Source organism: Nannizzia gypsea, genomic scaffold (genome assembly GCF_000150975.2).
Source record: "Nannizzia gypsea CBS 118893 supercont1.4 genomic scaffold, whole genome shotgun sequence".
NCBI classification, from domain to species: Eukaryota; Fungi; Ascomycota; class Eurotiomycetes; order Onygenales; family Arthrodermataceae; genus Nannizzia; species Nannizzia gypsea.
This window is the reverse complement of record NW_003345198.1, coordinates 2884379-2909834: the sequence shown is the minus strand read 5'-3', so window position 1 is coordinate 2909834 and position 25456 is coordinate 2884379. Positions and strand designations below refer to the sequence as shown.

General features: G+C 49.9%; 8 protein-coding genes across 8 annotated transcripts; 5 read left to right on the top strand and 3 right to left on the bottom strand.

Annotated features, from left to right (window-relative positions):
• Positions 1 to 1287: 1287 nt before the first annotated feature.
• On the top strand, positions 1288 to 2501 carry MGYG_05805 (hypothetical protein; the record flags this gene model as incomplete). Its single annotated transcript, XM_003173168.1, has 2 exons — positions 1288 to 1450; positions 1522 to 2501. 2 exons carry the CDS (start codon positions 1288 to 1290, stop codon positions 2499 to 2501), a joined length of 1143 nt encoding a protein of 380 aa, XP_003173216.1.
• A 1911-nt stretch (positions 2502 to 4412) lies between these two features.
• MGYG_05804 (U4/U6 snRNA-associated-splicing factor PRP24) lies at positions 4413 to 8646 on the top strand (the record flags this gene model as incomplete). Its single annotated transcript, XM_003173167.1, has 4 exons — positions 4413 to 7022; positions 7106 to 7324; positions 7396 to 7752; positions 7843 to 8646. 4 exons carry the CDS (start codon positions 4413 to 4415, stop codon positions 8644 to 8646), a joined length of 3990 nt encoding a protein of 1329 aa, XP_003173215.1.
• A 1511-nt stretch (positions 8647 to 10157) lies between these two features.
• On the top strand, positions 10158 to 11001 carry MGYG_05803 (hypothetical protein; the record flags this gene model as incomplete). The annotated part of the gene is made up of 3 exons (XM_003173166.1): positions 10158 to 10244; positions 10332 to 10706; positions 10828 to 11001. 3 exons carry the CDS (start codon positions 10158 to 10160, stop codon positions 10999 to 11001), a joined length of 636 nt encoding a protein of 211 aa, XP_003173214.1.
• Positions 11002 to 12345: 1344 nt separating this feature from the next.
• MGYG_05802 (leucyl aminopeptidase) lies at positions 12346 to 13586 on the top strand (the record flags this gene model as incomplete). Its single annotated transcript, XM_003173165.1, has 3 exons — positions 12346 to 12495; positions 12554 to 13273; positions 13350 to 13586. 3 exons carry the CDS (start codon positions 12346 to 12348, stop codon positions 13584 to 13586), a joined length of 1107 nt encoding a protein of 368 aa, XP_003173213.1.
• Positions 13587 to 13883: 297 nt separating this feature from the next.
• Positions 13884 to 15000, bottom strand: MGYG_05801 (phosphoglycerate mutase; the record flags this gene model as incomplete). The annotated part of the gene is made up of 4 exons (XM_003173164.1): positions 13884 to 14270; positions 14335 to 14577; positions 14630 to 14848; positions 14902 to 15000. The coding sequence occupies 4 exons, from the start codon at positions 14998 to 15000 to the stop codon at positions 13884 to 13886; spliced, it is 948 nt and encodes a 315-aa protein (XP_003173212.1).
• Positions 15001 to 15724: 724 nt separating this feature from the next.
• MGYG_05800 (hypothetical protein) lies at positions 15725 to 18067 on the bottom strand (the record flags this gene model as incomplete). The annotated part of the gene is made up of 1 exon (XM_003173163.1): positions 15725 to 18067. The coding sequence occupies one exon, from the start codon at positions 18065 to 18067 to the stop codon at positions 15725 to 15727; it is 2343 nt and encodes a 780-aa protein (XP_003173211.1).
• A 3110-nt stretch (positions 18068 to 21177) lies between these two features.
• MGYG_05799 (hypothetical protein) lies at positions 21178 to 21734 on the bottom strand (the record flags this gene model as incomplete). Its single annotated transcript, XM_003173162.1, has 3 exons — positions 21178 to 21469; positions 21606 to 21668; positions 21727 to 21734. The coding sequence occupies 3 exons, from the start codon at positions 21732 to 21734 to the stop codon at positions 21178 to 21180; spliced, it is 363 nt and encodes a 120-aa protein (XP_003173210.1).
• Positions 21735 to 24661: 2927 nt separating this feature from the next.
• MGYG_05798 (hypothetical protein) lies at positions 24662 to 25042 on the top strand (the record flags this gene model as incomplete). The annotated part of the gene is made up of 2 exons (XM_003173161.1): positions 24662 to 24710; positions 24780 to 25042. The coding sequence occupies 2 exons, from the start codon at positions 24662 to 24664 to the stop codon at positions 25040 to 25042; spliced, it is 312 nt and encodes a 103-aa protein (XP_003173209.1).
• Between the last annotated feature and the right edge of the window lie 414 nt (positions 25043 to 25456).

Here is a 25456-nt window from a genome sequence, read left to right as displayed (position 1 = left end):
TAGCAGTTCCTCGTATTCACAGGTTTTCTGCGCTTCGGCAGTCCACGGAAGCCCTACGATCATTTCTCACAGCCGCGGTACTCTTATCACGCTGATCATAACGTTTCCGCGCTTATCTCTCTATCTATCTCGCAATCCAATCTACGGATACTCCATACAGAGAGCCTCTTCGGAGAGCATGCTCTGCCCATCGGGAATCCATCAGGTGCCCTCTTTGCCTCCCTGACGTTTTCTGGTTTGTTTCTGAGCCTTTAAACTGAACTGAAGGATATGCCTTTATCTTTTGCCGAACTGGGTCGAACAGCTGTCAGCTGCTTGGGCTCTCATCCTTCAAGGTACTGGGGTTTGCCCTTCAGGGGAAAAGTGTCTGAGACCAGCATACCCCATAGTTACGCCATATACCTATGTGATGGACGTGCTGATTCGACTCTCTGGGCGTCCCTGCCAAGACTCCACCCACCCGAGAGTTGCCCTTCACCCGAAGCTGTGCAAACTGTCAAAATCTGTTATCCGTTGGGCCGTGAAACTAGAGGCCATTGCCCCTGGCTACTTGCTCCTTGCATTTATATATGCATGGCCAGTTTTTATGTACCGCATAACACTCGGTGCATTGTATCTCATAGATACAGATACTTGAGGGCAGATTTCTTTGTGAAAGATAACGCTGTATGGAGTATACTCCGTACGGGCAGTATCAGTTATCTTAGCGCGTTTCTCATCCATGATGTTCGCCTCGGTTGTTGACGAGGATCCACGACCACGAGCATTTTCGCGCGGCGAATCCATGCAAGCGATATGATCGACGGACGTTGTGCCACGGCCATGTGAACTCAAAAGCGAAGAACCGCATCTTTGATAGCAGAGCCGTACCAAGGGAACCATAAGAAAGAGCAGCATGTTTCCTCACTAGTGGCCAGGATAGGCTCAACGAAGAGGCTGTGTGGAGAAATGGCTTGGACTCATCGGATGAGATGGTCGATTTCAGATGCAAGGGGGCGAAGAGGAAGTGGGCTGCTCGGTCGATAACAGATGTTAGAGCAAATCCCGTAGACGAAGGGTATATAAATCTCGATTAATGCCTTCGACTGGTGTTTCTTCTTTCCTTTCTTCCTTGCAACCCATCAGTCGGCTGTCTCATAGCACATTCGCTCTCTTTCCAAATTCTCTTCTGTCGTTCATTATACTGACCTTGGGCCTCACAAACCCCCTTTCACTCTTTACTTTACCTGCCTGACTGACCTAAGTTATACCCCCTTCCTCTCTTTTCAACCCCGTGCTACCTTCAAGATGAAGGCTGCCTTCTTTGTTCTCCCGCTTTTTGCGGCACTCTCTTCTGCTCGTGCAGTTGAACAGGCCCCCAGAGCTGCGAGCTGTGCCCAGGTGCTAATTGGCTGCCTTGGGGGAATCTCTGCAAATGGCCAGTCTGGCCCTGAATGCAAGGACTTTGAGCGTATGTCCCGCATCCCGGCTATCCAAGTACTTGGGTATTGAATGCCAGATCAAAAGCTAACTGTCTGATAGAGAGATGCTCTGATGACCTCCTCCGCAGGGCCTTCCCTGCTGTCGATGCCCGTGCTGCTCCAGCTCCAGCACCTGCCCCTGCCCCTGCCCCTGCTCCCGCCCCTTCTACTCCGGTCAAGGTCCCTGAGCTCCCAGTGCTCGTTGCGGCCATCCAGGGCGCCGTAAAGGGCAAAGCCAACATTGATGCCAACGTCCTTGCTGCTAAGATCCATGTGCACATCACCGCCAACGGCTGTAACCTTGCTGGCATCATCGAGGCCATCATCGAGGTCTGCCATGGCAACCTCGGCGGCATTGTCGATATCATCAACGCCGTCATCGAAGTCGTCTGCAAGCTCACTGGCCAGTTCCTCAACATCAACACCTCTGGCCATGCCAGCATCGGTGTCATCGTCAAGATCGTCCTGGGTTTCTTCCCACACGGCCAGGGCATCGGAGCTATCATCGAGAAGATCGTGCAGTTCTTCGCCAGCGGCCACTTCGACATCCCTAGCCTGATCGACTTCATCCTCGGCCTGTTCAAGGGCAAGATCAGCAACCGTGACCTTGGTGATGTCACCCATCAGTTCATGCAACTGTCTGCTAGATCCGGCATCACTGCACGCGACGAGATGGCCCACGCTCAGGGTCTGCTCGACATCCCCAAGCTCATCTCCGAAATCGTCCAGGTTATCGGTGACGGCAAGAACATCGACTGGGGCAAGCTTGCCAGCCTTATCCTGCAAATCATCATGGAGATAGTCGGCGGTATCGGCAAGATCTTCATCCCCGGCCTCGGTGCTATCGCTGGCCGTGATATCTCTGCCAGCGGCACCGGCATTGGCATTGGCGGCAGTGCCCACGCAGGAATCAACCTCAACATCGACTGGAGCGGCCTGCTCAAGGATATCACGGATCTCATTGCCCACTTCAGCATTGGCAAGCTCATCTCCCTCATCATCAAGTTCTTCACCATGCTCTTCAAGCCCAAGCAGCAGTAAGCTGGGTGCCTACTTGAGGAACTGGCTTCGAAGAGTCTGGACCTGGACTCCAGCCGCCTTGAGGGCGAGTCAAGTGGCAATCAATGATAGACCAGATATATACATACCGCAGTCAAGACTGGGGTGGAAACGGATAGGTTGATTTCTCACGGATTCATGTTGTATATATTATTTAATTCTTCTTTCTCTCTTTTTCTTAATTTTTACCTATTTCTTTTTTGATGTTCTTTTCTCGTGTGTCTGTCTTTAGTATCCTGGGGTATCTCTAATAGCCACTGGTGTTAGTCAACGTTTCACCCTTGATCCATCTGAACTTGAACTTGCCGTCTTTTTTGCCTTTTTCCGTGCTTCGTTCTCGTTCCTCTCGCACTTCCTTCTCGTCTTCTCGTCTTCTCGTCTTCTTCTCGTCTTTCTAGATCGTGACGTCAGTGGCGTATCAGGTGACGGTCAGCCACGGGCTTGCTTTTCAGCCAGCGAATCATAACCACAACCATGATGTTTAAAATATATAATGACTGAAAAGAAAAGAAAGAAGGGAGGGCAGGACGGTAAAAAGGAAAGAAAGAAAAAGACACGAGTGAAGAGAAAGATACCTGCGGTGTGGAAGGGCAGAGCTGCATGCTGGCTGCGGACGCCGGGCCAACTGGAATGCCACGAGCAGACGATCTGGGGGGTGCGTGGGAGAGACAGCAGCAACCAGCAGCAGCAAATCCCACGAGCTCGCAGGTTCGAGCGCCAGCCCGTCAGTCTGTCAGTCAAAGAGTCTATTGTTAGTTACTATGTCCGTCTTCCTGCAGCCTGCAGTCTGTAGCCTTCTCCGCGCGTTAGGGAGTCGCTAGTGAGGTAGTTGGGTATATATGATGTAACCCTCGCTGTCGACGGGGAGCTGGACCCCAGAGCCACTGCCAGCCATAGCGACAGCCTCGCTCCGGGAAACGCGGTCTAGATCATGTCTGTCTCTCGCATCTCCGTCTTTGTCTTCTTCTTCTGATGGTGATGATGGTGATGATGCTGGTGATGCCGTCTTGTACCTAGAGAAACGTCAGCTTGAGCCTTCAACATCCACTCATTCGCTCACTCACTCGCCTAGAACATCACCGTTTTCACATCCATCGTATCAACAGCCGTAGACAGCAGCCACAACTAAAGACAAGAAGCAAAAGGTGAAGCTCTTCGCACGTCGAAGTCGCAGTCGCAGTCGAAGCCGGGGAAAAGTCGCTGTTTGTTGCTTAGTAAAGGGAAAAAAGGGAAAAGCAACTTTTTTTTTCTTCCTTCAACCTCAACCTTCAAACGTCAATAACGAAAGACGAAGAAGACGAAGACGAGACAGAAGAAGACGACGACGACGACGACGAACAAAGAGAAGAAGAACCGCCAGCTCGATCGCTTCCTCACTGCTGCTTCATCTCGCTTCGCCCGGCGTCTGCTCGATGTTGCGACGCTCGCTCTGACAACAGCTTCTCGTTCGCCCGTCGTGAGTCCGGCTGCTGCTGCTGCTGCGTTGGCCCGCCAGCTCGCCCTCGTTGCTAACGAACTGCTCGTCCAGCTTCCTCGCTCACTCGCTCGTTCTCCGTCTGGCCGTGTGTCTGGCTGCTCTCCGCGAGAGATACACTACAGGTCGTCGCGGCGCTGCTCAGTCGGCTGGCACTTCTCGCTGGAACTCGCTGTCGACGGCGTGAACCTCCCCCCAAGGTTTGCGATGGAACTCCTGCGCTGCTACTGACACTCATCCAGTTCGGCCAGCCTGATAAGACACGCACATACACACTCTCTCAGCCATCCTTCTCTTGCTTTCCTCTTCTCCCTCTACTCTCTCAGTCTCCTCCTTGACCCTTTTCTTTTTCTTCTGCCCCGGAGGCTTGACCTGCTGCTGCTGCTCGGCGGGCTACCACAGCAAAAAAGTCCGCGGCCATGGATATCAGGGACCTGATCACACCAAGCTCCAGCAGACAGGAGAAGGCTGTTCGCTCGCCTGCCTCTGTGCAGTCGCCTCGCCCTCGCTCGCACCGAGGGAACACGCCGCAGACAACATGGGCCGGCAGCGGAGGCGTTCACGGCAACGGGACAGGTCCAAGGCAGACACAGACGCAGGCGCAGACGCAGGCACAACAGGTACAGGTACAACAGGCACAACAACAACAACAGCCGCAGGCTCAGGCTCAGACTCAGGCTCAGGCTCAGATTCACACTCCCAACAGCGGCCGTGGGCCCCAGACGCCCTCTACACCCGGCATAGACGCCCTCGTCGAGGCTGCGCACATCAAGAGAGCCGAGCCGTCGCCTTCGACTGCCTTCCCCATCGTGCCGCCGGCCGCCACACAGCACAGCACGCCAACTCCGCGGCCGTCGGGGTACGACGGCGCTGAACCCGTTGCCGATGCGCCCAGACGTGAGTTCAGCAGCACGTGTCTCAGCCCAGAAGCCCAGCGGACGGCGGCTCAGCTGTACAGCAACATCCAGAAGAACCACTACGCATACGAGGACCGCGTCAATTTCATCCGTCTACTGCACCAGGGCTTTGTTGACCACATCTACCCGCCAGCCTCGCCCGACTCGCACGGCGATCCCCACCGCTTCGACGTGCTCAAGGATCTCAAGGCTGCCCGGGAGGAGCTCGATCACCTGTTCGCCATCGGAGAGGATCTCTGGGCCGAATGGATCCAGGACGAGAGCCTGCTCGCCCGCACCGTCAACGAGCGCATCGCCGTCATGGAGCTCTGTCGCCGCTCTGTCGAGGAGGAGTACGGCAGCACAAAGCTCTGGGTCATATACGGTGAGTGGATGCTCTACCTTTACAAGGCCTCGTCCGGCGACAGAGATGGCGCCGGCCGCGGCCACTGGTCCGACGAAGACAGGATCATCGGCCGCGAGGTCTTCACCTGGCAGTCCGTCGTCGAAGTGTGGAAGACCGGAGCCGATGCTACAAAGTGGCGCATCAACGACAGCCATCTCGTCTGGAACCGCTACCTCGAGCTGCTCATCCAGGATGTCGACGCCTCCCCCTCGCAGGACCGCGTCTCCCAGCTCCGTCTGCTCTTCGAGAGCCGGCTGCAGACCCCCCACGCCGGCTGGGACGACACCTTCCAGCTCTTCTCCAGCTTCGTCTCCAAGTACTACAACGCCAGCTACGAGGACGTCATGGTCGATGCCAGGAGCAAGGCTGCCGAGGCAAAGGCCATGTACGCCGCCCGCGACACCCGAGAAGCAGCCCTACACAGAACCTTCGAGCTCAAGGACACCAATGCCGAGTGGACCGCCTTCCAGGAGTATCTCGACTGGGAGCTCTCCAAGCCACCCCGGAGAAAGGGACAGCAGCAGCCTCTCCGTCTGGAACTGATCACCTCGCTCTACCAGCGCGCCGTCCTCCGCTTCCCTACCGACGCTACTCTCTGGGAAGACTACGTCATGTTCCTTATCGATGAATCCATGGACGGGCCCATGGGCATCTCACCCATCCCTGTGATCGAGCGCGCAACCCGCCACTGCCCTTGGTCTGGCGCCCTGTGGTCGCAGCTCTTCGTCAGCGCCGAACGGGCTGGTCTCTCCTTCGCCGAGATCCTCGAGCTCAAGCACAAAGCCACGCGTTCCGGCCTACTCGACGCTGCGGGCATCAATGAGGTCTTGAAAGTCCACACTACCTGGTGTAGTTACCTTCGCCGCTGGGCACTCCAGCCGGAATCCACGGACGAAGATCTTGACGTAGCCGAAGTCGGCATTCGCTCTGCCATCGAATCCGTGCAGGAGCTGGGCGATAAAACCGACAAGGCCGTCCCCAACGATCCACTCTTCCATCTGGAGCGCATCTACATTCGATATCTCAGCGCGCGCGGAAGCTGGGACAGCGCACGCGAGGAGTTTAAACACCTCATTCCCCGCCACGGACACAGTTTCGAGTTCTGGCTGGCCTACTACACCTGGGAGCTTCTCTCATGGAGCAAGTTCATGCCTAGCGATTCTTCAGCCAGTGCGTCGCGACGAATGCCTAACCCGAGCTACGCTACCGCAGTATTGAAACAGGCTCTACAACGGACAGACCTAGACTGGCCAGAGAAGATCATGGACGCCTACATTTCGCACTGTGAACACTACGAAGACGCGGATGAATCTCAACTTGCCATTATCGATGTTCGGAAGGCTATGAAGGCATTGACTAAACGTAGGCAGAGAGAGGCCTTGCAGCAGCAGCAGCAACAGCAACAGCAACAGCAGTACCACCAGCACCAGCAGGTTGCAAACCACCAATATCATCAGGCTCAGTACGCTCAACATGCTCCAGCGGCGGTGGGAGCCCACCCGGAGCCCGTAGAGCAACAACATCCCCATCCCGATGAAGCTCAATCTGCTGGCAAACGGAAACGCGAGGGCGAACCGGAGATGAACGGCACAGTCTCAAAGAAGGCAAAAGGTGGCACCATCCCGTCGGTAGAAGCACCGACTCGAGATCGAGAGCATGCAAGTGTTATAATCAAGAATTTGCCCAAGGATATCCCGCAGGTCAAGATTCGCCAGTTTTTCCGAGACGTAAGATACCACTACTGCTCAGCTCAATGCCACTCACTCACTTGTTCAAAAATAAAAACATACTAACAAACTAAACCAAATAGTGTGGAAAGCTCAATTCCCTTCAGATGCTCCCCGGTGACTCCGGGTCTGCATTGCTCGAGTTTGATACCCACGAAGATGCCCTGGCCGCTGGCACGAAGAACCAAAGGCTTCTAGAAGGCAGCAAAGTGACCGTTGAGCCAGTTACAGACACCACAATCTTTGTAACCAACTTTCCGCCGACAGCGGATGAAAATTATATCCGTGAGCTCTTTCATTCGGTATTCCCTACCCCCAGGTTTCCTTGGTGTCCCACTTACCTTGCATGATGCTAACATTGACACACGTTTAGTATGGCGAAATTGCCGAAGTGCGATTCCCATCGCTTAAATACAATACGCACCGCCGCTTCTGTTATGTTCAGTTTACTTCTTCCTCATCCGCCTACGCTGCCACTGGCCTTGACAAGAAAGACCTGGGCGAAGGTCTGGAATTGGTGGTCAAAATCTCTGACCCTTCGCAGCGACAGGCTCGGTCTGGCGCGTACGAGGAAGGTAGGGAGATATATGTGTGTAACATACCATACAAGACCACAGAGGGAGACCTTGTAGAACTGTTCACCGCATACGGGGATGTAGAGTCCGTTAGAATACCCACCAAGGTGAATGGAGAGACTCGAGGTTTTGCTTTCGTTAGCTTTGCTACAAAGGTAAGTTACACCTGGCAATTCTTTTCTTTTTTTTTTTTTTTTTCAGCCATTTTATCAGGCCAGAAGACTGGATATTCTAACTTGGAACAGGATCAATCGACCGCTGCCCTGGCTCTGAACGAGAAGACGTTCAAAGGCCGAGAGCTAAATGTTCGGCTTTCGACCAGCACGGGAGCAAAACGACACCAAAATACAATTGTCTCTCGGTCCGAATCACCAGCCACCAACGCCCAGCGTAACGGAACGAGCACAGCCTCGCCGCCACCAGGCTCATTGGTTGATGGCCACATCAAGCCCAAAGGTGACCGCCACATACGCACCCTAGCCTTGATGAACGTCCCCGACACGGTGAACGATGCCCGCATTCGTGCTCTCGCAGAGCCACACGGTGCACTGGTGAAGATAAACCTGCGCCCCGACCACCAAGGTGCTATTGTAGAGTTTACCAACACACACGATGCAGGAATAGCATCGCTGGCCCTTGAGGGATACGAGATTACACCTGGGAGGTTCATCCGCGTTGGCTCGGTGAAAGAGATGCTGCAGCAAAAGGCAGAACACAAGGTTGATAGAATACCTGTTGGCAAGGAAAAAGGGAAAGCCAGCGGTGCCACGGCCTCCAGCAGCGGCGCTGCTGGCGGGAGCAAAATGATGACACAGCCATCTGCACCGATAAGACGACCAAACCAGTCCTCTGGCAGCGGCCGCAGAGGCGGATTAGGGGTTAAGCGCGGCGGATCCAGTATGCCTTCCCGAGGCAAACCATCCGGTGCAACAACGAATCATCATGATGATACCGACGGCCAGAAATCGAATCAGAACCAGTCCGAATCCACGACGACACGGAATAAGACGAATGACGACTTTCGAGCAATGTTATCACAGCCCAAGTGAGGCTGGCTGATTATAACAGACCTATACCCACCCACATATTCTTGTTCCTACTTATTTTTCCTCACACTCTCCTCTTCTGCATCCACGTCTCCATTTCACTTAACTTCTTTTGCTCGTTTCCCCCGCTTCATCCTCTCTGTTATTCCCCCTATCATCCGGTGGCGCCTTTTACATTTCCTCTCTCCGTTTAGTCTCCTAGCGATGCGAGTTCGCTCTAAAGAAATGCCCATTTAATGCGTTCCTCAAGATAAAAAAATCACTATTCCTGGTACCTACACTGGCCTATTCACAATACGGTGATAAAAACCAGCTGTAGCAGGTGAAAATTATATCCCCCTTCTATCCCCCTTTTGACTTCATACTGCTAACTCAGTCTTACTTGAGTTGACAGCCTCCTTTTTTTTTTTGCTCTTTTTGATCTCCTTTGTTTATTTTTACCGTGTTCATGTCCATATACCGTTATCGTTACTTGCATGATGGAATGGCTTTTTTCTCCTCTGCTTGCGTTCTTCTTCATTCCATCGCTCTTGTGTCTTCCTATCTTGCAGCATCCTACCTCGCAGATCTAGGCAGACAGACAGGCATACAGGCATACAGACACGGATATTGCTTAATTTAACTAATGGTCAAGTCAACATCGGGGACGAAAGTTATGCAATTACTTTGCTGTGTGGCGGTTGTTGGTTGCTGTTGGTGTTGATAGCGGTGGTAGAGGAATAATGTACGATTATCTATCTTCTGCTTGTCCCCTTTTCCCGTCCATTTGCCTAAATGGATGGAAGGAAGACTTGGCTAACTAACTATTTAACGAGTTCTTTATTTCCGACCAAGTCATGTCTGTATATATCTGTATGGTCAATTTTATGTATGGTGTTATAGAGCCGTGAGTACTCCGTACAGAATAAACAGATAACCGTGTCAACTTAACCATTCAAATCCATCCGTCGTGCATCAGAGCTTCCCGGAAAGGATTCAAGCTCACCATCAAGCACCCTGGATAGTTATTATCAATGCTATTAACGACAAGGAACATGCATAGCTAAGTATTCACTTGATCGTGTTAAGTGAGGTCGCCGGCACAAACGCTTCTGTTTTGTTTTTCTGTAACTTGCCTGCCTGGATGTAACAAGCATCACATGATGCGGGCTGGCGTCATGCCATGAAAGGAGGAACGAGGAGGTAAACATCGAACAACAGAAGAGAAGACGATAAAGAAGACTTCAAGACTCTCTTGTACAAGACCCAGACTTGTCTTATCGTACGCTTTGAGGACGGTGACGCTGTTGCTGTCCGTTTGATCTAGTTATTTAGTTACCGCTGCGAGGATCCATCAGACCAACCTGCCCATCGTGGACTCGCATCTGGTGCCCGGGGAAGGGCGAAAAAACTACACGGGCTTCTTTACAAAGACCATTCTCTATTCCTTTACTCTGTTCTTCTTCCTGATAGGTGTGTTCTTCTCTCGTTAGTCGGTCGGTCGGTCATTTGGCGTGGCACAGGGACAGGCGCATATGCTGACACCACGATGTATGATAGCTTCGTCGCTCACGCTGGTGTCCATCTTTGTTCCAAAATGGCTTGGTTACTATAGCGAGACGGTGAGCTAGGGACGCTCCATTGCACCCTTTTTTTACTACATCCAGGCTGGGCAGGCAATGTAGCTAATGCCAGCTCGACTTTGACAGCCCTCTGGCCAGCAGTTCTACCTCACATACGGTTTGACAAGACGGTGCTCGTCCGAATCCCCCGGATGCGACGCTTTCCCAAAGTATGAAGACTGTCAAGCAGACAACTCCATGTTTGGAGTCAGTATCAATCGCTTCAGTGGCTCTGGATCGGACCTTTTCGCCGACCGTGCGATATCCAACCCGATATTCTGCTCAATGTGGCGTTCCGTTGGATTCCTGATATCCCTTGCTGTTGTCCTCGAGGGGATGACTTTTGTGGCATTCATCGTGATACTGGCAGGAGGTAAACAGATGAGGGAAACAGGTTGGAAGCTGCTGGCGGTGTTTCTGGTCCTGATTGGCCTTGTTCAGGCAGGTGGAATGGGTCTGGTGGTGAGTCCTTCTTCACCCCCACACATGATAGATATATAATTGCCTTGCTATTACCTCCCGACGGAGCAAAGCACCCCCCAGGTAGATAAGATCAATGGCGAATACTGACTCGAGTGGGTAGTCATATCTATTCGACAACGACGATCGCTTCTACCCTGGATGGAAGCTCGACGACTCGTGGATCCTGTGTACCGTCAGTATGTGCCTGATGCTGGTCAACGCGGTGGCGATGTACACGATAGCCCGAGTGCTACCGAACGAAGGCGGCTATGAGCTGATAGCCGACCACGACTAATGTCGAACCCAGCCGACCTTTTTCATGTCGTTCTCCCTTCTTTTTTATCTGCTCTTTTCCTCTTAATCTTCAGCTTTGAGGTTTTTATATTCCCTTTTTGGGCGTTGTCGCTTAAGGTTTCAAGTGGACACTATATTATGTAATCAATTACGGATTAATATATACTCCGACCCCGTTCCCTTTTCGGAAGTGGGCGATTTTGTGAACTTCAACTTCGACTTCGACTTTTCTTCTTCTTCCTCTCATCGTCTTCGTTTCTTCCGTCTTGATACCTCAGTAAAACACATCGACAGCGAGGATATCTCCTTGAAATCACAGAGCGGCTGGGTTAATGACGGCTTTTTCAGGCGATGGTCGATCATCGGGCCGGCGTTTCAGTTCCAAACCCAGAGTCCTCTCCGTGGTGGTTCCTGAAAGGTTGTCAAGACTAGATGTCGATATTCGTCCGGAAGAGCTGCTGGCTGCTTGTTGATCTCTGTCCATCACATATTGTTGCAAGGCCACTTTCTGCGCTTACAACGGCGCAGTTGCCTGCCTCGTGATGGTGTTCGGTCCTGGTGGGGAGGAGAGCCAGGATCAGTTGCAGCCAAGGATGGTCGGACGGAGCAAGGTGAGCTTTTCGCTGACGTTTCATCCCGGGGTCCCTGGCTATACCCCAGACCTTCCTGCACGCAACGCGTGGAGGTTCGGTCTGTTTCGGCTTTCTATACCCCAAAGGAGAGACTCTCTGTTTAAAAGAAATAATGCTGGTAGCCGTCCCATAACAGGCCTGTTCCTCTCAGATAGAGTGCAAAATACCCCTTAGGCACTCCTAGGGAAGTGTCCAGCCCTCCCGTGTCCTCTAGGTTACACTATCCATACGGAAGTGACACGGAAAAATATACAAGTCCTTGTATATTCACTACGGAGTTTAAGCATGGATATTAAACTTATGATCAGCCGCCTCTCACCCTATCACGGCCTCCTTGGCAGACAGCTCTCGTGTTCCTGGTCATGGAAACTCCTCCTTCACGTCCTTCCTAGCTAGTGGCTGACGGACGTTGATCCTCTGTAACATTGACGATCGGGTGTCTGAACGGAACGTCTCTCGTTGGCCCCGCTGCTCCAGACTGCAACTGCATCAGTCCACTCCTAGGCCTGATTTCTTATTACTCTCTTTCAGGAAGGAAGGGGCACGGGGCGGCCCCGAGTATAAATATAGCGGTCTCAATGCTGCGAAAAGTTATTAAAGCTCATACCTTTTCGCTCCTTTTCTCTCCTTTCCATTCGGTCAGCTGGCAGGATACGAATTCTTTCCATTCTTAGCACATACTTTTTTTCTGTTGTTTTAGTATTCATTCCAGTATGAAGGTCTCTGCCCTAGCCGCTGTTGCTGCCTTTGCAGCCGCCACTGTTGCTGGCCCCGTCCGTCCATCTGGTGATAAGTACTTGATCGAGCTCGGTCCAGGAAAGACCCAATGGGTTACCAAGGACCAGAAGCATCATATGAGGGCTGTATGCTATCTCCGATGAATAATGACGGGAAAAGGAAACTCTTTGCTAATTTATCTAGGCTGGACAAACCTTCATTGATATCACCGATGAATTCGGCACCGGCTTCGTCGCTACCAAGCCTATTGCCGCCAACTACCCCAAGAAGGCTGCCCACTCTTCCATGGTATCCGCTATGATCGCCAACCTCTCCAAGGAGAACCTCATGCGTGACCTACAGGCCATGACTGAGTTCAACAACCGATACTATGAGTCTCAGACTGGTGTTGAGTCTGCCAACTGGCTGATGGAGCAAGTCAAGAAGGCCATCGATGAGTCTGGTGCCCAGGGTGCTAAGGTAGAAAAGATTGAGAACCAATTCAACCAATTCAACATCATTGCTACCATTCCCGGGTCATCTGAGTCAACCGTTGTTGTTGGAGCTCACCAGGACAGTATCAACCAGGAGGATCCCCAGGGCGGCCGTGCCCCAGGTGCCGACGATAATGGAAGCGGATCTGTTGTTGTTCTTGAGGCTCTCCGAGGTCTTTTGGGCTCCAAGGCCTTCCAGGCTGCTAACAACACCAACACTCTCGAGTTCCACTGGTATGCTGGTGAAGAAGGTGGCCTCTTGGGCTCTAACACCGTCTTCCGCAAGTACAAAAGTGATGGCCGTCAGGTCAAGGCTATGCTTAACCAGGACCTTGCTGGTTTCGCTGGTCAGGGCAAGGAGCAGTTTGGCCTCATTACCGATAACACCAACCAGGAGCTGAACCAATTCTGCAAGATGATTGTTGAGAAAGTAAGTCAACATAACCTACCGGTTCCTTCCATACATAATCGTAAAGTTTCTGTTCTAACATTCATCTCCCACCTAGTACGCCTCTATCCCAATCGTCGACACCGAATGCGGATACGCCTGTTCTGACCACGCCTCTGCCGACCGCAACGGTTTCCCAGCGTCCATGGTTGCGGAGACTACTTTTGAGGGCTCCAACCCACACATTCACTCCGCTGACGACACCATTGAATACCTTAGCTTCGACCACATGCTCGAGCATGCTAAGGTTGCTGTTGGCTTCATGACCGAGCTCGGCATGGCTTCCAACTTGTAAATGGTTCTTCTTGTCAATGACCGTGCTTGTGGATTCTGTCGATTGGAGTCTACAGTTTGAGCAACGTGTCTGTATATAGTTTCCCATCTTTGATGGAATGTACATAGCGAAAATAGGGCTTTACATCTACCTTTGCATCTCCTATATACTTTCAAGCAGACATCTATCTAGTTTATAGCATCTAGATAGACTCTTAGGCATCATGAGTTCATCCATCCATATCTATTGCTACTTTCTATCCATAAAACATAACCTAAATTGCCAAGGTGATAATCCCCCTATGGATGTGTCAGTGCACTAATTGAGACCTTGTACTTTGATGGTCAAATCCTCCTCTGGCTCCTCAGGGGCATCGGATCGTGTCTCTATCCGAACGAGAACAGGGATAACAGCACCGGTCTGCAATCCAAAGTCACGATGGCCAATGACATTAAGGATAGACCTGATAGCTCCGCCATGGGCGGTGAGGGACATGAATGTGCTTCTATCATGAGAAAAGATGTCATCAAGCAATTTCTTCAAACGGACATCTCGATCGGAGTCTGATTCTCGAATTTCAGGGTCCCATAACGTGTCCTTTTGTGTAAACCCAGGCTCTATTTTGTATGTTGCGTACGTGCTTTCGATGTGGTCCTTGGAGCTGCGTCTATCACATGTATGTACTCCGAGTGTTTCCCGGAGAAGCTATCAACATCTTTAGCATATCAAACCACATAAAGAGCGTGGCGACAAGCGGGTACCAACTCACCTCCTTTACAGTTGGAATAAACGGATGAGACGGAGGAAGTTGAAGTTCACTGAAAGTGACCTTTGCAGTAGCAAGACACCGATCTAACGGACTGGTATAATACGCCTCTGGGAGAGGGATGGAGTTCTTCATCTGAGCAGCCCATGTATCTCGGGCAACTTTCGCTTGGCTGACCCCTTCTTCAGTTAAATGGGCATCCGACCAAGTTATGGTCCCGTTGCCGTCTAATTTCGACCAGTAGTCCTATCAAATGTCACTACGCAAAAAAGCCCAAGCGGAGGTAAATGAAACTTACATCCCAGGCTTTGGTTCCGTAGTAAGCCTCCGCCACGTTATGAAATCCCTGGCCATGTCTTCCCATGAAGAGGACGGCGAAGCGAACGTTTGAAGCGGTATGCTGATTCAAGGAGCGCACTTTATGTTCGAATCTTGCCCAGGGAAGCTTCTTGAGCTCTATTTCCAAGGTCTCGTCCGTATCGTAGGCTTGATCGATCAACCCGAAGCCTTCCTTCGCCTGGATATACTTGTTATAAAGGTGTCGTTGAGAGCAAAGAGATAGATACATACGTAGTCAAAGGTTTTGGGGTCGATGGCCGGATCATCTTGCAAGAAATATCCCGGTACAGTCGAGTACAGAATTTGTGGGACAGTAGCAGAGTCCCCCATTGCGAGAGTAAGGAATGAAGTGGCTAGGAGAATGAACCCCGGAAGATGCCTGCTGGCCATGAAGTACGTCCTATCTTGATATCCACGGGGTAACGGTGGATAGCCAAATAGACGGCGAGTCTATGCTGATCGCAAACCAAAGGTCTAAAGATACAGAGCCATGCATATAGATATATCGAGTAATATACGTGAAAGTGGAATAATTATGGATGATACGATGTTGGTATCTACGAAGTGTCGCTGGACGTAGAGTTTAAGTATATTTGACTAACCTTGGTGGCTGGACTAACAACGGATGCCAAGACTAGTTAATCTACAATGCGTAACGATGAGTTGTCTACACGTGGAGATGGCAAGAGAGGAAACTGTCGAGGGAAAAGGTGCTTTTGATTCAATCTCAGCGCGAGAGACGAGAGACCCCCCGTCTTATATAGCTCTAAGCATCTATACTTGGGGGAAGGTAGACGTAGTTAAACATCGATCAAGCAAAAAAGCAAGCTATTCAAAGTGACGATGCCCGAAGTTGAAACAAAACTAAACAGTAGGAAGCAGGGTGAACTAAGTTAAAGTAAATGGAATAGATATACATAACAAACGCTTCAAGCGAAAAGAACAAACAGGAATGAGTAGAAAAAAAGCCGAGAGCGAAACTGGTTATCAAATCGATGAAACCGTCTCAAGCTCCATCAGCGAATGCAAGACTTTTCTGTAGCCTCTTCGAAGATTAAGCCAAAGCACCTTTGAAAATCGCCGATAGCACTAGCATGCTTAACCATATGAAGCACCAAAGGGCGAATTCGCGTTGTCGCGAGGTAGCATGTTTCAATTGTGGACGCACGCTGTTGCCGATGTAGGCTTGTATATACCATCGTACCCCGGTGTAGGCAGACGATATCGTAGAGATTGATGGCTGGAGAAGACTCGAAGGTGTTGACCCGGTGCTATACTTGTCTTGAGTGGCACTGTAGCTGCTCGGTAGCTGAGTGTTTCTCATAGCAGCGGCAACTGCGAGTTGTGTGGCACACCAGAGCTGGGCGGATGCGTTGGTACAACAAATGTTGCGCATGTTTTCTCCGCTGGCACCTGCACTTGACATGGTCGATGGCAACATCGAGCTGCATTCTCTGCGGCTGCGATTGGAGATGTTCGTGTGTTTCTGTTTATCTCTAAAACAGTCCTGGTTGTCACGAAGATGCAGGTAGGACGAAATCTGCGATAGTCTTGAAATCCTTGAGCCACCTATATTGTCTATATTGGTGCCCTGGCTCTGGCTGTTCGTTAGAAGTTGGTCATGCGTAGATTGCCAAGTTCCATCGGGGAACACGAGCAAGGCGGTATTGTTGACGGCACGACGACCTTGGTCTCTGTTGACCAGGTGCATAGTGAGAATATGCTGGCGATGTGCGTTGAAAGACTCTACGCCTCTGTTGCATCCTGGTCGGCAGCCATCATCAGGACGAGAGCGGACATTGGCGTTGTTGTCCAAAACTCCCTGGAGGACGATTGACATTCCCACGTTGCCGGTGTTCGTAGGCAGAGTAGAGACACGTTCGCTCGAGGCTCCTCTGTCGCGAGTTACGCCCTTATCGTGCGAGCTGCCTATATCATGGCCATTGTCATGGCGGTGATCGAGTTTGCCTTGCTGTTGCAGCAAGTATGACGCGCTGCTGGCCATGCTGGCCATACTGGCCTCGCCCTTGACAGCGCTGCCAGGCCTGTTGTTCCTGATCAGGAACTCGCCATCGTGGCCAATGTTTGGCCAATTATCCTCTCCGGGCGTTGGTGGGAGGGCATTGCGGGCGCCACGGGCGCCAGGAACACGCCGAAGTGACGATGCTTTGCGGACAGAGCTGCGGCTCTTAACGTTGGACAGGATGCTGATGGCAGCATCAGTGCCAGTGCCGGTGCCTGCACCCGTTTGGGGTGAAGAGGAGGCGATCGTCGCTGCAGTAGCAGCAGAAGTAAGTGGGATTGCCTTGTCAATGCAAGTGCACCTCTTGTGCTGCTTCTTGTGCTTTTCGCAAGCACCCTGGTTGCGGACAGCCAGGTACCGCTGGCGCTGGGTCTCTGTCCGTGGACGGTGTTTCCTTGGGAGAGAGGTAGCGGTGTTCATGTTGAGATCCATGACAAGCTCGATACCTCCGGAAGGAGGAGCTGGAGCCGGAGCCGGAGGAGAAGGCTGCTGGGACTGAGGTCGAGACTGGTCCAAGGTGGGGGATTGGGATGGCACGGAAGACCTAGCCGATTGAGGTTGAGAGTAGAATTCCGTGAAGCCCTCCGAGGGCGAGCTGGTGGAGAAGCTACTGGCGCCAGACGAGCTGTGCTGAGAGGACATGGACACATGGTTAGCATTGAACCAGGCAGCGGAATTGTCAATAGTAGCGGCTGTGCTATCAGCACCCGAATTGAGGGCCGCCACTGCCTCGTTGCAAGTGTCTCGTAGACGCTCAAGGTAGAGGGCAATGGAGGCGTCTCTCTGCTTCTGCTTGCGAGAGATTGGTCGTGGATCAGCAGCCGCTCTGGCGCGAGCAAGGTCCTTGAAGGCGGACGCAACTTGCTCGAAGACGAGTTCACAGTTGTCTCCGGCAAGTGGCTCGGGGGTAGTCTGAGCCGAGAAGGAAGAAGAAGAGGAAGAAGAAGCGTTGCTGCTGTTGTTGACTGTTGAGTCGAGGGTGCCGAAAGAGCTGTTGACTTCGGTGCCCAAGAAGGACGGCATCTCGCTGTCGGGGAAAGCGAGGTTCGACGAGATGTCCAGCATATCCGGAGAGACGGTAAGATCGCCGCTGCTGCTGGCCTGGCCGTCCTCTGGAAGAGAGCAGTCGGCGAGCATGGAGTCGAAGGCGTTTGGAGTAGCCGTGGCCTGCGAGACAGCCGTGTTGAGGGCGTCAAAGTCGTCCCACGAGCTGGGCGCAGCCATCATCAGCGCCTCGTCCAGCACGCCGTCCATCCACGGCTCCATCGCTGGCTCGTTGAACATGGGCTCAGCGTAGCCGAAGCCGTCTGGGGTGACCATGTCGGCCATGCGCTCGTCGACACAGCCAAAAGCAAAGGTCATTGATTCAGCCATTGGCTCTATATCTCCTGCTCGCGGGGTATTATGAATTGCGGTTATTGTGTTTTGATTATTATTATATAGTTATAGTCCGTCGGCTGCGATCAACTCAGCTCTCGACTGAATGGCCCGCGGTATACTCTGCGTAAGCGCTGCGGAGCCCGGTCAGCGAGTGACTCAAAGGAGAACCAGCCCTGCAGTCAGCGAACCCGAGTCTGACAGCAGCGGAAGACGCGAGGCGAAGACACGACAAGAAGCCGGACGAAGAAGAAGACGAAGACGAAGCTCGAGATGATGAAGGAGGAAGAAGAAGAAGAAAAGTCGAAGTTGTGAAGTTCGAGGAAAGTCGAGAAAGTCGAAGTTCGCAGAGAAACCACGTGAATTTGGCCCAAAAGGGAAGTCCGCCAGCAGGCGCAGTGCGAGAAGCGCTAAACCGCTTTGGGACTCCGACGGGCGGAGCAGTCGATGTTTTGCGACTTCTGGCTGCGTACAAACTTTGCTGGGAGGCGAAGTACCGCGACATAGCGGGTGTTAGTCATCTCAGCCGCATGATGACGTAAGGGATAAAAATAAACATCAGCCCCTTTTTTACGACGTCAAACTCAACGTCGACATCAACATCCAGACATCAAAGGAGGAAGATGAAGATGAAGGGGTAAAAAGAGAGGCAAAAGGAGAGACAAGTAGAGATGGTGATATGAGTGGGGTGCAGATGGCTAAGACAGTGGTGATTTCTTTGTGGTAAGATCTCCTGTGTAGACAAACAGCTGAACTACTGATATGTATAGTTAACCGCGGTAGCCTACACTTTCGTCTCAAAGGCCAGCCAGTGAACATTGAATCTGAATAATACCCTACGGTCACCGCTTGTCACATAAATACTATGCAGTCACCGCTGGCAGCTAGTGAATCTCCTCTGTGACTGTAGATAACCCGGACGGTGGCAGGGTAGTGACTCTATTAAAAGAAAACATGCCCACCTGGAGAGCGATAGTGACAGATTACGCTACTAAATACCCAAGGTACCCAACTACGGTCACACTTATGTCTGTGAATCCAGCCTGTTCCCGTAGATTACTGCGGATTACTATGGAAAGCAGCAAACAGTGACATATATTATTAAATAATATCGGTCACCTACGCAGAGATAGTAACAGCTTACTACTTACTCTCTTAAAATTGGTGAATAGTATCTGCCGCCGTGACTAAGTACAGTTAATGTCGACGCCCGCTTCCTTGCCATGCGGGCCCTGGAAAGCTATAAAGCCCCCTTCTCTCCCTTCTAAATTCTTCTTCTTCTTCTTCCTTCCTTCCTATCATCATCCTCTTCTCCTTCTTATTTTTCTCCTGGCTTCCTATTCTTTATCCAACTGTCTGGCTATGGGTTTGAAACATCTACTTTGGAACAGCATTACTATCATGCCTTTTACTCCTCCACTTCCTCCCGCATAGTGAAATATCTATCTTGAATCTATGGCTCCCCTTTATTATATATACTTTGCTATACAGCATACTATATGCCAACAGGATCACCTCTTGTTATCCTCAAATTGCTGTTCCTGTCAGCTCCCGCTGAGCCGGGGAGTAAGATACCTCCCTTGTGGAAAGGCTTTTATATGCGCAGTACAGCTCAGACAAACATAGGGCCATACTTATCCGGCCGCTACTCCTACCACCCCCCGTTACAGAGTCCAGATTGGTACGCGAGGAAAGTACCTCAAAACGCAAGGCGCCCTTATGTATGGCAAACTCATTCATGCCTACACTCTTACACAACTACATACTCCCCTCGATTCGATAAGCTGCAGCTCTACCATATACGCTCATACATACCAAAAATACCCTTGACTAAGGGCGCATTACTTTCAACGACACTCCAGCAAGCCGAAGTCGATAATATGTCATTCTCTGGCGCAACTCCAAGCGTCTTCGAGCCTCTCATTGCTCGTCGACTGCTCAATCTCTATGCACTGACGTACAAGGAGAAGTAATGGAGAAAAATGCGATAAAACACCACCTTTCAAAGACGCCGGCACAAGCGTTGTCGCTAATGAGCTCATGTTGATTCCTTACTTTGACTTTGAAGAATTTGTCATGCTCACAGGATTCAAGTTTCGAAACAAATTGCCGCAAGGTGGATGGCCACCGGCGCCGAATTATCGGCCATTGAACCTATCGTGCGAATTTTTTGCAAAGGTCATAACTTACGCCTCTCACAGAACGTTAGCTCAGTGCACTTGACTCATAAAGACTGAGTTAACTGCATTGCTGCTGTTATGCTGGTTTCAAAACCACGACATGAACGGTAACATTATGCAAATATATATATATCGGCTAAGTGGAAGGCTCCTGCAAATAAGACAAAAATAATGCGGTTATACCAATAAATCTCTTGCACAGCTCTTGTGCCAAAAGGCTGAATATCACGAGCAAGGCAATGTCAAATGCATATCGCAGCGCACAGAAAGGATAGCTATTCCAGCACATACTCGAGGCAATAGATATTTTTTATAGGGAAAATCCTAGTGTTAGGGCAGCTAGTGGCTGTCTTGAATACTTCAGCTTATACCTATGTCCGCTGTCTATTACACTGGCATTTTGAACAGGTCATAGCCTAAAGATGGCTTATTGTTTGATACAGCTCCGCAAGAAAGCGGAAAAGACAATTAATGAGGCACGTCACCTAGCCCAGAACTTGATCAACGTAGTGGCTACAGCTTTTCATGTCCACAGAGGGCCCCCATTCATACCAATGCATTTCAGCAGAATCTTATCACAATGCAGGTGGCGAGGTTGCAGAATATGTATGCAAAAGGGTATTTCACACACCGCTACGGTTGGCTGCCAATAAGCTGATAGCAATCACATCAGTGCATCTCATCTTCCACATCTGAGAGGGACATCAGGTTAATCCCTTTCTACTTTGCCTGTTATAGGGGTTCCCCAGAGGATCAAGGCAGCCTTTCAAGCATTATCACTCAACATTGAGGTTGGATACACGAAAGAAATGTGCTCATTCAATATCCATCATGGCAGCTGTTGCCTCGATCCAGACGAGTGTGGACATATATGATCAAAAGAATGCTTGCAGGGTATCTTACTGCCATGTTATGGGTCAGTAGCTCTCATTGCCTTGATACTGGCAATTGCTTGTGGGAGAAAGCCCCGTCAATACCTTCCTTCTCCCGGTTACTGTGATTGTCGCTGTGTCTTCCCTGGTTTTTGGTGAGAATGGCCGCCACCAGGACCAAAATGGTCATTAATGGAAGCTCAACCTTTACACAGGTTATGAACACAGCTCTCGATGGGTCAAGTATTGTTACTAAGAGCTCGGAGACCCAAGCTTTCTCGACGAGAATGACTATTAGCTTAGGACCACGGTTCAACAGCAACGCAACCACCATGACATTGGTGTCCCTTTCAAAGCAGAGACTCGCATGTCACATGAATTAGCACAGAAGCAACGGCTTTTTTTGGCATACAAGTGACCCGGATAATTTACCTATACCTCCATGATACCAACAAGAGGTCATCTTTAAGGCTCTATAAACACATGGCCGTATCGGGTTTATCCAGGCGCGGACTATCGAGATAGCCTTCAGAGCCATTGCCCCAACTTACATAAAGGCTATATCATACGAGCCAGAGATTATATGGGGCAGATACCCACTTACTGTGGCATATTTTTAAATACACCCATCCACGATACTTTATTAGAGGCGAACATACTGGCAGATATTCTCTCTTTTGGTTCAACACACTGCCTGCCTCCGTCGGTGGTTATAAAAGCTATAACAACATAGAGGCTTCACTGTTGGCAGAACTTCTCTCATTTTGCTCAACACATCCTAAACTTCTATATGAAGCAGCGTAATACACGATACGGCATCATCTTGACTAATACTGATGTCTCTGTACTACGGAGTTTAAAGGGCCTCCTACGCATGAGACAAGCGTAGGAGCCGTTTGAGGTGCAAGAGCTTTTACAGCGAGATATTACACATACAGCAGTAAGAGATATGGGGGCTATCAATGATGGAACCAACATATATCGCCACCGCTTCCATAGAATGGTGATTGACTATAGCGACAGAGAGCAAGTATATATTGATATACAGATCAAGATGCTCTCCCCAAACTATATATGGGTAGTGACGCCATATGCATGTGGAAGTTACAGTGAAGCTACATTGGACCTCTGCTACTATACAAAGTTGATATACACGGATGGATGGAGGATAATTCAGCCATTACCCTATATCTATTGGCCTACTGCTAATAGATACTCGCTGGAATATATAGAGGAGGTGTTCTTGCCCACAGGATGCACTGATAGTCTTCTCTGTAGCCGGCTGTCGGGCAGTACTAGCCAAAGAGTTATGATACCATAGCAGTTACAATTGCTAACGGAAAGGCTCTTGGTTTGCTCAGCATACTTCCTTGGTTGGCTATAAAGGAATAATATTATAAGGGTTACCGTGCTGGCAGAGGCTCTCTCTTTTTGTTCAACACATTGCCTCTGCCGGTTATAAAAGCTATACCATTGCATCCAACGTTATTAACAGACTCTCTCTTTTAGTTCAACACACTGGCCCCGGTGGTTATATAAGGGAATATAAGAAAAAATACCCCTGTGAACAGCTCTCTTTCCGTTCAACACATTGCGTTCGGGGATATTAAACAATAGCAGATTCATTATGCTATATAGTTGACAAATGTCTCTCTTTTTGTTCAACACACTGTCCTTGGGAAATACTATACAATTCTTCAAGAATTTGACAACTTTTACCCAGATAGAGGCCCTAAAATAACTGTCAATATTCAAGACGGCATCCTTATCCTCGAAACCATCGTTGAGAACCCACATGAGGTAGTAGTCAGGTTGACAGACGAGGTCTCTTATTGCTATGGCTGTCATATCTATGAGGTGGGTTTAGCCATACCTCACTAGTTCTATTTTCTGATTTGTCCTGCTAATATTCCTATCCCTAATGGTACTTAGAGCGACGACTTATCCTAGTTCTTCCAGCATAGAAGTCTGCCAACCACCTCTTAAAAGTTGCGTGACTTGCCCAACATTAAACTAATTCGCAAAGAGCCAGAAATGATATATCCGGACCATTAACGTTATCACCGCTTGCAAGCCAGTTCGACAGCCATGCCGACCCCCGTTTCACAAGTCTCCAACTCAGACACATACCAGAAACAGTTTGCCAAATGGCAAGCTGCCCTGCGAGCTGAATTTATGGCTCAAGAAGTCTATTCAGAACGAAGGCAAGGCAAACGCGGGTAGAAGTGCGCCATCGAGCGCTTGCCATCTCCATTTGGGGTTTATACACACAGACGACTTAGATAACTACTTTAAGTGAACCGAGGTTATATCCTTATTAAATAACTGCAATGGGGCCTCGAAGGAGTCTATTTTAATTGGACAAATCATTGACACCATGTTGGACAGCCATCACTCTGGAATGCTGTTGGGTGAAAATGCACCCCAGAAAAGTGCAGCGAAGATTGATGTGCTGCGATTTAGATCTTGGTGTTTACTGCAAGTTATTTAAAAAAGCCCGACTATATTCATATTAGCCCAATAGACGGATACAGGCGTTAAGATAGAGTCAGAAAACATACACCGAGCAATTTGTGAAGTAGCCTTCTAACCACCGGGACGATGCCACTAGCGGCTGCCCAATGTATGGCTGCCCACCCAGGTCTGTAGCAGTTGCTCCTTCGCCTCAAATCGGACTTGGTAGCGGCATCGATCAAATAGAGAGCTATCTGGCAGTTCAAGGGCAAGGGTCTCATGCCTTCTTCCGGATCTGCCGCTTTGGATGTTTTTTTGTATCACTGAAAGATGGATTGGCGCCCAAGTTGTCCAGCTCAGCTTTGATCACAGTTCCAACTAATCCGGACGAGAAGGAATATATTCGATAGAGTAGTTAAGTATAGAGGCGACTATTAAAGGCGGGGCTTTAATCTCTGAGATCATAGAAGCTACCTTATAAAAGAGCTTACTTATTATTATAGGTAATTGTAACTGCGTCAGCGCTTTAGGTACTACTCTAAGTAGTAGTTATAGCTACTTAACTAGCCTCCAGGGCCTTGCTATTAATAATATAATCTCCCTAACTATTATTACCGGTACTAGTACTAGTTATTCAAAAGGGCAAATTCAAAAGCCTGCTTGATTCCACGAGCTCGTCTAATCCACAGCGCCAGGCGGATAAATTGAAGAAGATATTCGTACATTAGCTTGTTTGATAGCTTTTCTAACACATGGTGGATAGCTCATCTGAGTCTCATCTCCGATCGCTCTTCTCCCGTTACGGTACAGTTCAGACATGCATTGGACGCTTTGATTGACCGAGACCAGGTCCATCGTCAAACTGCAGCAAGTGTAGTAAAGCATATTGCTTTGGGCGTGGTTGGACTGGGATGCGATCACCCAGGGGGCCAACGGTTCCCATCTCGGTACCACCACTGGGATCTGTAGGATAGCTGCATGTAACACCATAATTGGAGCAGTTCCGGCAGCCAGGCCTCATTTAAACTTATTTGCAATCTTCTGTATCAAAGGTTCAAGGGTATCCGGAGGAACAAGGGAATGACATGATTGAGCAAGAGAGGCAAGGAAACAGTCTTTCCACCAGCTCCATAGGTAATGACCTCTCCAAGAAAAGCGTTGGTGAATAAGAATGTAGCAATCAGAACAACAATTATTCCCCAGTTTCTCTACAAGACTGGTATAAGGCCCAAAAGACCGACAACTACGAATACGACCGTCTTTTGGAGATAGTCAAGCACGATTTGGAGTCTTTGGAGTTCAACATCTACCACACTTGGATGAAGGGATTGAAGAAGAAGCTCTTCAAGATGGGAAGTTACGTGCCTGGAAAGATACGAGTGAGAACCCGACTGCTCACCAAGGAGGACGGCAAACCACCCTCCAACACCAATAATCTCAAGAAACTCAATCTGGACGGAAGATAATTGTCCCAGGTCAACTTTCATTAGCCGTTAACAGCATATTTTCTTTCGGAACTGCTGGCTACGCATCAGATCGAGGAGGTTAAGAGTGAATGCATCACCGCGTATACTGAACTCCAATAGATTCTCTAGGTCAGCAATAACCCCGGAGCTGTATTTAAAAGCCATGGCAAGCCGTGGGAGGAAGCCGGGGTCTCCAGGTGATTGATTAATTAGATATTTAATTGCAAATACAGCTTCAGCTTTTTTTCCAAGAGGCCGCAAGCAGGATGTATACTACTCAAGAAGTACATTTTATGGACTACATAGTACTAATTTTCGTTTTAAATCCCCTATTGTTACCTGCGTTGTATATAGGTAATGAAAAATGTGAATAACTTCATGGAGTGAAAATAAATGCCTTTGATCTTGCCTCAA